The 14,445-nt window shown below is 45.3% G+C and overlaps 1 protein-coding gene across 1 annotated transcript; it reads right to left on the bottom strand.

Moving 5' to 3' along the window:
- Window positions 1-339: 339 nt before the first annotated feature.
- On the bottom strand, window positions 340-6,439 carry LOC306826297 (uncharacterized protein; the record flags this gene model as incomplete). Its single annotated transcript, XM_079347497.1, has 2 exons — window positions 340-497; window positions 4,010-6,439. One exon carries the CDS (start codon window positions 6,437-6,439, stop codon window positions 4,424-4,426), a length of 2,016 nt encoding a protein of 671 aa, XP_079203623.1. The 3' UTR covers window positions 340-497; window positions 4,010-4,423.
- Between the last annotated feature and the right edge of the window lie 8,006 nt (window positions 6,440-14,445).

Consider the following 14,445-nt stretch of genomic DNA (forward strand, 5'->3'; position numbering starts at 1 on the left):
TCATCCCCTCAGGCTGCCTCTCAGATATGATGCCAGCACGCTCGGTTATTTGCGGCGAGCTCAAACTGCCGCGCTCCCCTCAAACACGATCATTTGTGGAGCCGGCCTCAGCTTCCAGTGAATCCCTGACATCGTCACAGTGCAGAGAAATCTCCACCCGCTCTGCAATCATGTACAGAGGATTAAAAACTTATATCACTCGGAACACACCAGGGAGGTGTGTGTGTGTGTGTGTGTGTGTGTGTGTGTGTGTGTTTTCAGGATTTTGGATCAGGTTATGTAACATTTAAAAAGCACGAGTATTGGATTACTTGGGACATATTCTACCCTGCTAAGAACTTATACAAACATTTCATCTGCTGCTTTTTATTGGACAGATTTATGAGTATTAGCAAAGAGGAAAGGGGGACGATTGATGCCCTTACACCTGACGACCTTTCAAGAGACGTCAAGGTCACCACGGACTTTAATTTACGAGCCACGGACTTAGACTTAGACTTAGACTTAGACTAAACTTTATTGATCCTTTTGGGATGGCTCCCTCAGGAAATTTAGGTTCCAGCAGCATATACAATAAGAGTAAAAAATAAAGATAAAAATGTAACACAAAATACAAAAATGTATTGTAAGTAACAATATACAGAATAATACAGCATCAATAATAGAACACTCTTCCATTGGAAGGAATATACCAGAAATATGCATGGAGGAAGCAAAATATACCAAAAAAGGCAATGATTGATTATTGTTGCGATTATTGCACTTGGTTGAGATTATTATCGCACATATAAGTGAAAGTGTCCATGTGTTATTGCACAGTGAGGGTAGAAGGAAAGATAGATAGATAGATAGATAGATAGATAGATAGATAGATAGATAGATAGATAGATAGATAGATAGATAGATAGATAGATACTTTATTGATCCCGAGGGAAATTCAGAAAGAAGGACGCTCCAACTCCTACCCCTCTGTCCCGTGTGCTCTAGTCCTCCTCCCCCCAAGTGAGGAGTTGTAGAGCGTGATGGCATGATGGACTAAGGAGTTCTTAAGTCTGTTGGTTCTGCACTTGGGAAGGAGCAGTCTCTCACTGAACCGGCTCCTCTGGTGTGCAGAGGGTGGCTGACATTGTCCATAATATCCAGCAGTTTGTTCAGTGTCCTCTTCTCTGCCACCGTCACCAGAGAGTCCAGCTTCATGCCGACCACAGAGCCGGCCCGCCTGATCAGTTTGTCCAGTCTGGTTGTGTGCTGTTTGGATATGCTGCCCCCCCCCCAGCATACCACGGTGTAAAAAAGCACGCTGGAAACCACGGACTGGTAAAACATCCCCAGCAACTTGCTGCAGATGTTAAAGGACCGCAGTCTCCTTAGGAAGTACATCCTGCTTTGTGTCTTCCCGTACAGGTGGTTGGTGTGTGTTGTCCAGTCCAGTTTATTGTCTAGACACAGCCCGTGGTATTTGTACTAGTCCACAGCCTCCACTTCAGCTCCATCTAACGAGGTTGCATCCTCTGTCTGGACCTCCCAAAGTCAATGACCAGCTCCTTGGTCTTAGAGGTGTTGAGCTGTAGCTGGTTCTTGTGGCACCATGCAGCAAAGTCCCCCACCAGTGTCCGGTACTCCTCCTCCCTGCCGTCCCTGATACACCCGACAATGGCTGTGTCGTCAGCGTACTTCTGTATGTGACACAGCTCGGAGTTGTAGCAGAAGTCCGAGGTGTACAGGGTTAAGAGAACAGGGGCCAGCACTGTGCCCTGGGGGGCTCCAGTGCTGCTGACCACAGTGTCAGACGTGATGTCCATCAGCCTGACGTACTGAGGCCTGCCCGTGAGGTAGTCGGAGATCCAGTTCACTAGGTGGGGGTCCACTCCCATCCCGCTCAGTTTGTCCCGGAGCAGGGGGGGCTGGATAGTGTTGAAAGCACTGGAGAAGTCCAAGAAGAGGATCCTCACAGTGCCACTTCCCATATCCAGATGGGAGTGGGCTCGATGTAGCAGGTACAGGATGGCATCCTCCACACCAACATCTGGCTGGTACGCGAACTGCAGGCAGTCCTGGGTGTGTTGTACCTGGGGTCTGAGTAGGCTGAGGAGGAGTCGCTCCAGCGTCTTCATTAGGTGTGAAGTAAGTGCCACCGGTCGGAAGTCATTCAGCTCGCTGGGCCGGTTCTTCTTTGGAACCAGAACGATGCATGATGTCTTCCATAGGGTGGGCACTCTCCCTAGCTGCAGGCTAAGGTTGAAGAGCCGTTGTAGTGGTTCCCCCAGTTCATCAGCGCAGGTCTTCAATAGCCTTGGACACACTTTGTCCGGACCTGCTGCTTTCCTGGGTTGGAGCTTCCTCAGCTGTCCTTTGACCTGGTCTGTGGTAAGATGGGGCGGAGATTGTGTTGAGGAGGGGGGTGTTGTGGTTTCCGTGGGGAGGTGTGCAGAGGGAAGGAGGAGAGATGGCTGTGGTGAGGGTGGGAGAGGGGGGGGCAGGGGCTGGTCGAACCGGTTGAAGAAGTCGTTCAGTTTGTTTGCCCTCTCCATTATTCCCCCTGCGGCCCTGGTCTTTGTGTTGTGACCTGTAATGGTCCTCACACCTTCCCAGACCTCCCTCATGTTGTTTTCCCTCAGCTTTTGTTCCACCTTTCTCCTGTAGGTGTCCTTTGCTACCCTCACACAGCGCTTGACCTCCTGCTGTGCTGCCTTCATGGCCTCCCTGTCTCTGCTCCTGAAGGCAGCCTTCTTTTTGTTAAGGACAGCCTTAACTTCCCGCGTTACCCATGGCTTGTTATTAGGGAAACAGCGTACAGTCTTAACAGGGGCGACCACGTCGACGCAGAAATTCAAGTAATCCGTCACACAGTGTGTCATCCCCTCTATATCCTCACCATGCGGATCCATCAGCACCTCCCAGGCTGTGGTGTTATAACAGTCTCTGAGGGCACTTTCCATCTCTGGGGACCACCTCCTGATGGATCGAGTTTTAACGGGCAGCTTTTGGACCAGGGGGGTGTAAGATGGCTGTAGGTGAACCAAGTTGTGATCAGACTTCCCTAATGGGGGGAGGGGAGTCGCTCTGTATGCATCCTTCACATTAACATACAGGAGATCTATTGTCCTGTTGTGTCGTGTAGGACAGTCCACAACTTGATTAAAAACAGCCAAACTTGAGTCCATAGTTGCATGATTAAAATCCCCAGAAATGATCATAAGTGCCTCAGGGTGCTTTGTCTGCAACCGAGCAGTGACAGAGTGGATTTTCTCACATGCAGTGGCTGCGTGCGCATTCGGAGGGATGTAAACACAGATGGCGATCATGTGACTGAACTCCCTCGGTAGATAGTGAGGCCGCAGGCTAACAGCTAGCAGCTCGAGGTCCCGGCAACATGTGACTGTCTTTACAGAGATATGTCCTGGGTTACACCAGCGGTTGTTAACATACATGAGTCCCCCACCGTTACTTTTCCCGCTCGCTTTCGCGTCTCTGTCGGCTCTCACGGCAGTGAATCCCAACATGTTTACGTTAGCATCCGGTACTAGGTTAGTTAGCCATGTCTCCGTAAATATAAACAAGCTGCTCTCACGGTAGATCCGCTGGTTGTTCAGTGCGGACAGCTCGTCGATCTTGTTCGACAGTGAGTTCACATTCCCCATGATGACGGAGGGAATCGATGGCTTGTATCGCCTCCGTTTCTCCGCTTTCTCGGCTTTTACCTTGGCTCCGGCCTTGCAGCCCCGTGTCTTCCTCTTTAACTCCTCCGGTATGGGGTGTCGTATCCCCGCGTGTCCCATTGTCCTTAGAGCCAGCAGTTACTCACGAGAAAAAGTGAGAAAACTGGCTCCTGGTCGAGTATTAAACTTAAGTGTATCCATAGGATATATAAAGCACACAATCTCTTCGCAGGGAAGAGTAAACAAAAGGCTAAAAAGTTTTAAAAAACGTTAAGAAAAAACTAAAGAGAGAGAGCTGCTGAAGAGGCAGCCGTCACTCACAGCGCCGGAAGAAGGGACAGAGTCAGAACAGAAATGTGAGACACAAAACATGTTTGAAATAATCAGAACAAATGTGAGTTCTAAAACAGAGATGATTCTTTTTGTTTCAGATTTATTGTAATTATTGGGATTGTTTGTCAAATTATTTGTTGTGGGGAAAACCGAAGGCCTCGGAGAAAACCCACTGATCCCAGGACTCCATGCGGGCTCACATGTGGTCCTGTTTGGGCCTGGTGGGACCTGAAGTCCTTCCTCATAGCCAGGTTAGACCCTCTGAGCTACGAGCCAATGAGAGACTGATAACACAGAGAACAACCTGAACAGGAGGTCTGACGTCAGGAGACCTTTTTCACAGCTGAGATTCTGTCATAGCAGGAGCTGACGGCTCGCTGCTACACAAAGTGACGGCCGTGACAAAGATCTGTCCCACCGGGGACGTGTCTTTAGTCCCGTTTGAAGAGCTGAGTGAAAGAATTCCACTTGGACCTGAAGAATCCTTTCATCCCCCTGCTCTCTTTTGGTACAAGGCGCTTTTTCAGAGTCTCAGTCACAAACTCCATGACTGACGGAGTCTGTGACAGCAAGCCTATCCAAAGCCACTCCTCACCAAACTGCTTGCACAGGTCTTTGTGCACCTTCTTACATACCTTCATGATGTTCTTGTGCTCTAGTTTAATGTCAATGTCAGCTGCTCTGACTTCTACCAAGAACAGGTTTCTTAAAGCAGCTACAGCTCCTCTGTAGGCTTCATGGGACTCACTCATGGGAATGTCTTTCATTACTGTGTAGAAGAGCTCTGACACCAGGATGTCACAGCTGATTTCATCCAAGTCGATGAGTGTGGGGGCTTCTTCACACTCAGCATCTGACTCCTGTAACATCATCATGACATCATCTGGTGTTGGCCCCTCATCTTCATCCTCAGCTTCGGATTCATCATCTGTCTCCGGTAACATCATCACAACCTTAGTAACTGGTGTTGGCCCTTCATCTTCATCCTCAGCTTCGGATTCATCATCTGTCTCCGGTAACATCATCACAACCTTACTAACTGGTTCTGGCCCGTCATCTTCATCCTCATCTCCGTCTGCTTCAAATTCTATGGTCACAGTGTCCATGTCCTCCGGTTCCAGAGGATCCTCTGGCAGATAGTCCACCACTTTCTCAATCTCCCTCAGAGCGTGGCTTACACTGTCCCTCCTTCGCAGGTGCTGTTGGGCCTGCTGTTTCAGCCAGGTCCACATCCTGTTCATGAACGAGTCCACCTCAGGCTCAATCTCTGCCATCATCTCTCTGTCTGTGCTCTCACAGGCCTCTCCTTCTTCTGCCACTGATTTCAGGTGATCGTACACAAAATCACTCACATCCTCAACAATGTTGTCGTGCTGGCTGCCTGAAATGTTGCTGGCAATCCTCTCGTACAGGCATGTCTTGCCTTCAGCCTCAGCGATCATGTCTTGCACCAACATATCCACATTTTCAATGAGCTGCTCCGTGAAAGCTTTGGCTGGATTTGGTTGGCTGATTTGAAGTTTGCTCATTAAAGTTGCGTTCATGTTCAGGATTGCTTCCCGAGTATATGTACGGACCTGTAAAACCTTGAGTTGGCTTACAATCCTCTCCCTGGTTGATATGTTGGGGTATTCCGTCTCTGATACGATCTCCCCATCAGGTTTGGCATCCAGCTCCTGTTCAACCTCGTCATTCACCATTTCCACAATCTGATTTGCGAGCTCTTCAGTATCTTTGGAAGGTCCGCTGATCACCTCCTCAAGGACCAACTTTACTGCATGGACTGATGAGATGCTTGGGTTTTTTACAGACAGTACAGACTCTGCTTGGAGAGGAGTAGCCGGGATCTCCTCCTCTCCATCAGTCTGTTCCAAGTCCTCTTCCTCATCAATCAGAGTTAGTTCAACCTCCTCTTTCTTATTAGGCCGTTGAGATTCATATTCCACAACGTCGACTGACGTAGAGAGGGACAACATGAAGTCCGAATATCTTTCAAACATTTTCCCAAACAGTTTTGCTATTTTTTTCACTGCAGGGGGGCATTTGTTTAGGTTCTCTCTCCTGCTGTCCCTCCCATTGGAACGCTCAGAGTTGACTCTCTCTGTTACTTCTTTGACTATGAGCTCTGTCACCTTATCTAAAGTGGTCCAACAGATGTCACCTTGTACACCCATCATCTCAGCGAAATTCTCTGCAAAGGTGACACCCAAGTTACCCAAGCGCTCTTTCACCTGTTCTTCAGAAAGAGCCTTGCTCTTCTGGGACTCGTCTGATCCAGAGGGGGATTTTGTTGGCGAGTTTCTCTCCTCAGTTGTTTCTGTGTTGTAAATCTCTAGGATGTGTTTACATGTAATCTCAATTATATGTAAAGCCATTTCCATGAGAAGCTTTTTGGTCTTTTTGTCAAAATGTCCAGCCTCCACACTGGCCCATTGTTCCTTCGTCATCCGATCGAGGCACGATTGGATTATTTGGCGAAAAGAATCATTGGCGAGCTCTGAAATGGTTGATTCCACCCTGTTGGTGCTGCTAGTTGAAGTCATTTTTGTTGTTTGTGGTGGCTTTACTGTCTCCTGACTGTAAATATCTGTCTTAAAACACCTGAAGTGGAGTTGTAAACACGAGCAGTGAAGTTTGTGTCCTGTTCACTCGATCCTGCCAGCCGTTTGGAGTGTTTAAAGAGTCCTGTTTAAAGTCTGGTTCAGAATGTTGCTTTGATCTATGACATCACAGCATTCTATGACATCACAGAATTCTATGACATCACAGCATTCTGGATCAAAGAACAGCCAGCTGTCACTCAAACATGACAATGTTTATAATCAAAAAGCTTTATTTAAAAAATGATGTTTTACAATCTCAAAAGCTCTGAGGCCAATCAGTACAGACTGGTACAGGGTTGAGTCCTAAAACCAGGAAGTGAGTTAGCATTTTAGAACCATGGGTTCAAACCTCTAAAAGTCAATGGGGATTTTTGATGGGTTTGAGGTTAGATGCCTGAAATAAGGTCTGTGGTTAACACAAGCTTAAGAGATGTTGACGTTTTGTTAGAAGGGGGAAATCGTGGTTCGCAAGTGGCTAATTGAGACTAAAGCGGTTGTCCTGGAGACGTTAAACTTCATCACGCTGGGAACTCTCTCAGTAATCCTCCTTACAGCCTTTTGTCATGTTTTTCAGTGCTCTTCAATCAATCAATCAATCTATCCTTTATTCATCTCGCAACCGGAGAAATTACAGTACAATTACATGTAAATGTTAGGTTAAATAAACAACTTATGAAGCTACGGTTTTGCTAGCTTGTGAAAACCACTGTTTACACCAATGAAGCGTCACGGTTGTGACGTCAAAAATCAACCGGTCACGGTGTAGTTTGCTTGTAACATAACATTTGCTTTTTACTTTTCTGCATTCGCGAATTACTGTCATGGTTTGGGTTTTATTCTGCATTTAATCCTGTTTTAGTTTTCATTATTTCCCTTGTGTTCTGTGTATCTATGTTCCTAGTGTGTTTTACTTTAGTCCTGAGTGTTTCCCTGTATCCTTGTGTCCTCCTATGTTGCCTGTTAGTTTATTTCCTGTCTTGTGTTTTAAGTCTAGTCTTTAGTGTTTCCTGTTTTATTTTGTATATCTGGTTTTGGTGGTGTCGGTGTCAGGTTGTACTTTGTACTTGTCCTCAGTGTTCTGGTCTTGTGTTCTTTGTTCCTTGTGTTTCCCGCCTTAGTGATTACCCTGATGTTCCTCACCTGTCTCGTTAGTCTCACCTGTGTCTGATTAACCCATGTCTATTTAGTCTCTGTGTCTGCCTCGGTTTCTTGTTGGTTCAATGTATTGTCATGTCATTGTCTCGTGTTCTTGGAATGTGTTGCTTCTCCCTGCTCCCTGTGTTTTCTCCGTCGTGGTTTTTTGGATTTTGGTTTTTCTCAGTAAGTTTTTGTTTTTGCCTTTTTGTTAAAATAAATTATTTTCTGCAATTGGGTCCTCCTCCCTGTTTCCTACCTGCTAACCCGTGACAATTACACCGCAATAGGACGATTTAGACTTCACTATTACATTCACGCAATCTCATTAGCAGTTTTGAAAAGCTAGTGAATGTGGATCTTAAGTGCCCTATTTACATAGTTATAAGGTTGGTCGTGTTTAGTTGAAGGAGGTGGGTCTCGACCTCATGTATTCTAAAGCCAGTCAGTGTTTTACGGCACGTCCCAGAACTGGGTTTTATTTTTAACCTAAAAACAGACAGCTGGCTGCTTGGGTATTGCAGGGCAATTTTACAGCAACGCAGTTGCAATACAGTGGAAGGTGTTGATTCAATAGTAAATATCAATGGACAGCCTGAGTGTTGTTAAAAATGTGCTCCTGCATGTGTTACGTCCACGTGTCAATGACGTCAGCTACCTGTCAATCTATGAACAACACAAATCAAAACCAAAGTGGAGCCTTTTAAATCAATTCACCCCCACGTTAGTAATCACACCTGTTTGGTTCCAGGCTGTTGTAGCTCATATTTTTGTTATGAAATGAATATCTCATTTATTTGACCTTGATCAGAATTTTGGGGCACCACTTTGTTTTTATAGGAAGAAATAAAACATTAGTTTTTGTCATAAATCAATCTCGTGCCAGAATCAGCGAACTCTTCAAGATGTTTTTCAATCATAAAATACAAAGACCAAGACCTTGGTGATTAAGTGCAAATGTAATGATGGAATTGTGAACAATGACGTTGATAAATGAAGTGACCATGCAGTAGTTATAACTGTTTATGAATGATGAAAAGGACAATATGAGGCATATGATGGAAAGAAAGAGAATAACCTTGGGGATGATGAAACCCAGCACAGACTATGTGGAAATTAGCAGTAAGGCCCCTCAAAGTTTTCTAGCTATATTCTCTCTCTTGAGCCATGCATGAAATGAAACGTTTAACCCATTCACTGTTAGTGCCTTTCTCTCGCCACTGAGACACACACACACACACACACACACACACACACACACACACACACTGAGTCAGTCCTGCGCTTAATAAATCTACACACACCAAGGTCACACCTGTAAATACTGTGTGTGGTCACGGACAGGTTTGCCAGCCAGCTGTCGCTGCAGGATGTAAATCATTGCCTCACTTCATGCAGAAAGGAGAAAGAATGAAGTGTTCATCGTGCGTCTTGAATGTGCCGTCTGAAACAAAAGGCGTCCTTTGGTGTGTGTGTTTGATCACAGACAGGTGTGCCGCTCACTGAAGTCGCTTCACAGGATTTCTGTGAAGTGAAGTGGAGCAGCCGACTGTGTCCTAATGCAGCTTTAATCATCAGTTTAATGAATTAAAATGTGATCTGTCTCCCTCACTGATTGAACAACGCCTGCCTTCACTTCCTGTGTGAAGGAAACGGTCCTCTTTGAAGAGCACAGTTTGTTAACGCTAAGCTAAACCTAGCTAACAAAAACCAACAATATTAAGAGGGGATTTTTTTTTTACATGCAAGACTTTAAACTGACTGAAACCGTTTGAATTTAAAGTAGCCGTAAAGTAACGCTGTAGTGTTGATGAAATCTGCCAGAACAACAACTTAGCTAACGTGACGTGAAGCTGCTGTAAATAATTATCTGTGTCTGGGCAGCAGCCGGCTGTTTCTTTTCTTTTTTTTTACTAATTACCTTCAGACCGGAGAAGCTGCTTCAATCTGCTACCAAATATATATGATATATATACTATAATATATATCTATATATAGATAGATATTTAATCTGTCAGATTGTCTCCTCTCTGTATCATCGCCACGATCTGTTTCTGTACATCCTGTTTTATATCTGTTTTCATTTTTCTTGGAATAACTGATGCATGTTTGTGTTTTGTTATTTTTACTTTATTTTAATGTATTTTATTTAACTGTATTTTTTAAAATTATTATGTACTTCTGTGGGGAAGGGTGGCTGTATGTGTCAGTGTTTCGAGTTTTTTTTTTCAGTTCTGCTGTGTGATTATAATTGATCTTGTAGATTTTGCAATATACACACGTGTTTGCAAATGTTCTGTTGAAACCCTCCCAAAAAAAAAAAAAAAAAAAAAAAACCTAAAAACTTGAGAATCTGAATCTGAGTCTGCTGGTGGGATTTGGAGCTACCAGTAGTTTATCTCTGGTTACTTTGATTGGTTAGATTTGATCTTCTCATGTGAATGCAATACGCTTCCGTTCAGCTTCATCTTAAACCCCTTTCTTAAACCCCTTTGTAAAATTCAAGGTTGAGGTTCAGACAGAGGTGCTGTTACCTCATTAGACATCCGGGGGGGGCAGGGTCCGAAATCAACACCCGCCAAGCGCCTAATACGGGTAGATTTTAGAGGGCTATGCGCCACATGGCGGGTAAATTTCCCCCCCAAAAACGGTTAATGTCGGACCCTTATCCAGAGGAGTTATACGCTGCCGTGCGTCCCACCAAGACAGCGCTAGTAATCACAGTCATGCAAACAAAGGAGATGTCATGATTGACATCAAAGAAATATCCAAAAGCATACTTTATTTCATACATATTTCAACGCTACTGTGAGGAACTTCCCAACACTGGATTTTAGCCGTGGCTAATTTGCCCACCATGTCCCTTTCTCACCTTTGAGGATGAAAACAGAAACATACAATTTCAAATAATACAGAAATATTGATGCTGTGCATAGAAAGACATTATAATACAATACAAATAAGAGACGGGGTAAAATAAGGATCCATCATATGTCAGTGTTGTGCTTTTGGCTAAAATGAATGAAGGATGCATGACTAGCTTTGCATTCAGTGCGTGATGTCAGGGCGTGACACGTCCTTCCAATAGAGTGCAATCAGACGTTGCACGGTGAAATAAGCAGAGGTCAAACCATTTGATTTTCACATCAATATTCAGAGTGTCAGCCGTCGTTTCTTCTGCTCTTTAATGGAAGGAAAAGCTCGGGGAGTGGAGCTCCGAGGAGGAGAGGCGTTCAGGTGTTGGCTCTCCACGCTGTGGCCACTGACCCGTGTACTGTGTCAGTAAACACATCATCCTCAATCAGCCCTGCTGTCACCTCGCCGGGGTCAGCCCGAGGATCTGAGCCAGGTCGGCTCCACTCCACCGCCACCAGCGCTACAGCGACGGTTTGACAGAGCGGCGCCTTCTTTACGAGGGAGGAATATCTGAAGGGGAACAAACAGTGAGGAAACATAAAGGCCTCGCCCAACCACGTCAAGCTCCCACTATCTGTGTGTTCAGATCCCAACCAAAGAGATACATAACGCCAGATAGACAGTATTTGCAACATGTGAATATTTGATTCATGAAAATAAATAAAGAGCACAGAGGGCCAGATTTACTAAGATCTCCATTAAAGAGGACTAAATTGCGTGTTCACTCCAAAAGTTTGCACGTTTGGCTTGTGGGCGTTTTGCGGGTGATTTACTGAGAGCCTTTGTGTGAATGACGTCAGGTGCAAACCCTGTGGAGGCGGGAGTATTTCTGTCAGGTTCTACTGGTTGACGTCACAGAGAGTTTGGACGGAAAGCTGGACGACTACAAGTGCGAAATAGATATTAGAGGCAAATGAACGTCCAGTATATTCTGTCATGTTGGGGGTTCCACGTACAGTTTTTGTTGTGTTTGTTTCCCTGTCTGTCATTCCCTCGTGTCTCCCTTCCCTCACTAATCATCTCAGTAGGTTCAGCTGCGGTCACAGGTGTTTCCACTCTGATCTACTGGCTCCTTCCAGGAAGCCAGTACGAGTTGTTTTGCTCATCCTCACTTACATGCTGTTAGTAGATCAGATCGCACATTTTTTGCTGGTGGTATCAAGTTTGCACACGTTTTAATACACACAGACCTTTAGTAAATCAGGCCCTGAGTGTATTACAGTGAACCCGTGACGACTGTCACCTGTTGGATCTTGAGTCCAATGGATTATAATCAAAACACCAACGTCCCCGACGCACGAGGAACATGTGGTGGATGGAGGCGTTGCCCTGTTTAAATCACTCTGTGCAGACCTCTCTCTTTCTTTCTGCAGTTTTCTGTACTTGCAGCTTTTTTTGCCTGGATGTGCACGAATTAGGAGTCGGTCGCCTCCAGGTAGAAAGGGGCGGAGCCAGCTTGTTTGATGTGATGCACCTTTGGCGGGCTGGGCTTCTCCTTCTCTTGTCCAATCTGACTGAGGTTGGAGGTCACATTCACCATCTGCGTTCACTGACTGATTATTTTAGCTTTTAGTGAATGATTGCAGCAGTACCTTTAAAACCGTGCGGTCTGCCTGTCAGCTCACTGACCATGTGACTGTGCAGTCATACCTGCTCTTTATAAACATCATGTGTGTGTTTCCACCTGCATGAATGCACTCCTGCTGACAATGCACACGCTGCACGCTGCAGGCATTAACCCGCCATTTTGTTTGTCGGTGCGTTGATTGGAACATTTTGGTAATGGCCGCTGATAAACAGTCATTGTGTGCGCCGATCATCTTTCACTTGACGTGATTAAAAAAAAAAAAAAAGTCAAAGTCCACCAATGAGCACAAAGTGTGAGCGTGACTCTGGCGTGTCAGGATGTGGATGTAAGGACTCTTATATTTACAGTGAATGTTATGAGGACGGGGAGTTTATTCTAGGAACGTGGAAACGAGGAGGTCTGCTGCCGTCAGGTCCCGGAAAAGTAACTGGGCTGTAAAACCGAATTAAAGGATCACTGCTGCTAATGCATCGATCAGAGTGGATGAGTCTGGCTTCCTGTTCAGGGTCGTCACCGAGTTTACAGGCGTCTCTCTGTGGTTTCTAACACTGTGCACTGTCCTGTCTGTGAGTGCAGGCTTAAGAGGCCAAAAATAACCTCCTGTTTTCTAAAACAACAACAATGATGCTGTTTGTAAAACATGTGTCTCGTCCTGCCCTTGAAGCGGATTGGTTCGTCCGTTGGATTGTCTACATGACTGCGGCGTGTTGTTTTGATTTTATTATTTGGATATGGAGATTCCAAAGACTCATCCTGTAAACACACGTTGTGTTAGAGAGCTCAGTGTTTCCCCTCGACAGATCGAGAAAATCCGATTCTGTTCTAAATCAGGACGTGATTCGACTTCTTGTTGTCGTCGGTGGATTAAACTGCATCCATATGAAATGAAAACATCATATGCAGCCTTCAAGGATTTGCATTGTAACGTGTTGTCTGAAGCTCTTATCATATTTGATCAATAAAGAAAGGTGTGGTTGGACTGAATTTGCAGATTGCAGTTGGTCTACTAAAGGGATGACTTCCAATCTCTATGCTTTTACTTGCACATATATATATATATATGTGTGTGTGTGTGTGTGTATATATATATATATATATTACAGTTGTCATGTCTTCGGTTAAAGACATTTATAATTTCATAAGGTTTCAGTTCGTAAAAACGCTATTTCAAAAGTGTTAAAAAGATATTTGGAAAAATGATCAGAGTGATGCATCTTCTCCAGTGAGGATCGTTTTTGGTTACTCCAGAGTGAGCGCTCTTTTCGTGCATAGACAATCTTTGGTGTTTTTTCGCGCGGTAGACGCCAGTTAGCCTGCACGCGCAGAAACAGAGTGAAAAGGTCTCATAAACACGCTGTGTTTAAGTGTTACTTTATTATGTTTGCCACTTGATGTTACAGTCAGTTTAATGTACATTAACCGGCTAATTGTGTTAGCATGTTAGCATGTAAGAATTGGTTCAAGGTTCAAGGTTTACTTTAGTGTCAATTCCAAAATACGTCAGACATACAGTGAAATCAAACTTACGTTTCCCTCCTCCCCACGGTGCAATGTAGATAAAAGAAGGTAAAACATAAAATCAAATGAGGTGAAATAAGATAAATAGTATTTACATTAATATAATCTAAATGTGCAAAAAGTACAAAGTTAAATAAAATGGAGTATAAAACAAGACTATAAGAAAAGTGAAACTTGTGCATGCGTGCAATGTGCAATAAGTGACCAGGGTTCTGTTTCAATGTTCAAACAGGAGGAGGTTCCAATGTTCAGTGTTCATGGGGGCAGAGGGGAGGGAAGGGAAGGGAGGGAAGGGAGGGAAGAGAGGGGAGAGAGGGGAGGGAGGGAAGAGAAGGGGAAGGGAGGGAAGAGAGGGGAGAGAGGGGAGAGAGGGGAGGGAGGGAAGGAGGGGAGAGAGGGAAGAGAGGGGGAGGGAAGGGAAGAGAGGGGAGAGAGGGGAGAGAGGGAAGGGAAGGGAGGGAAGGGAGGGGAGAGAGGGAAGAGAGTTCAGCTTCCTGAGAGCTTGGTGGAAGAAGCTGTTTCTCAGTCTGGTAGAGCCGGCCCGCAGGCTGCGGTACCGTCTCCCCGATGGCAGGAGGCTGAAGAGGCTGTGTGAGGGGGGGTGGGGTCACTCACAATGCGGGTTGCTTTGCGGGTGAGGCGGGTGCCGTAGAGGTCCAGAAGAGAGGGGAGCGGGACACCGATGATCCGTTCA

This window comes from Symphodus melops (genome assembly GCF_947650265.1).
Source record: "Symphodus melops genome assembly, chromosome: 7".
Classification (NCBI taxonomy): domain Eukaryota; kingdom Metazoa; phylum Chordata; class Actinopteri; order Labriformes; family Labridae; genus Symphodus; species Symphodus melops.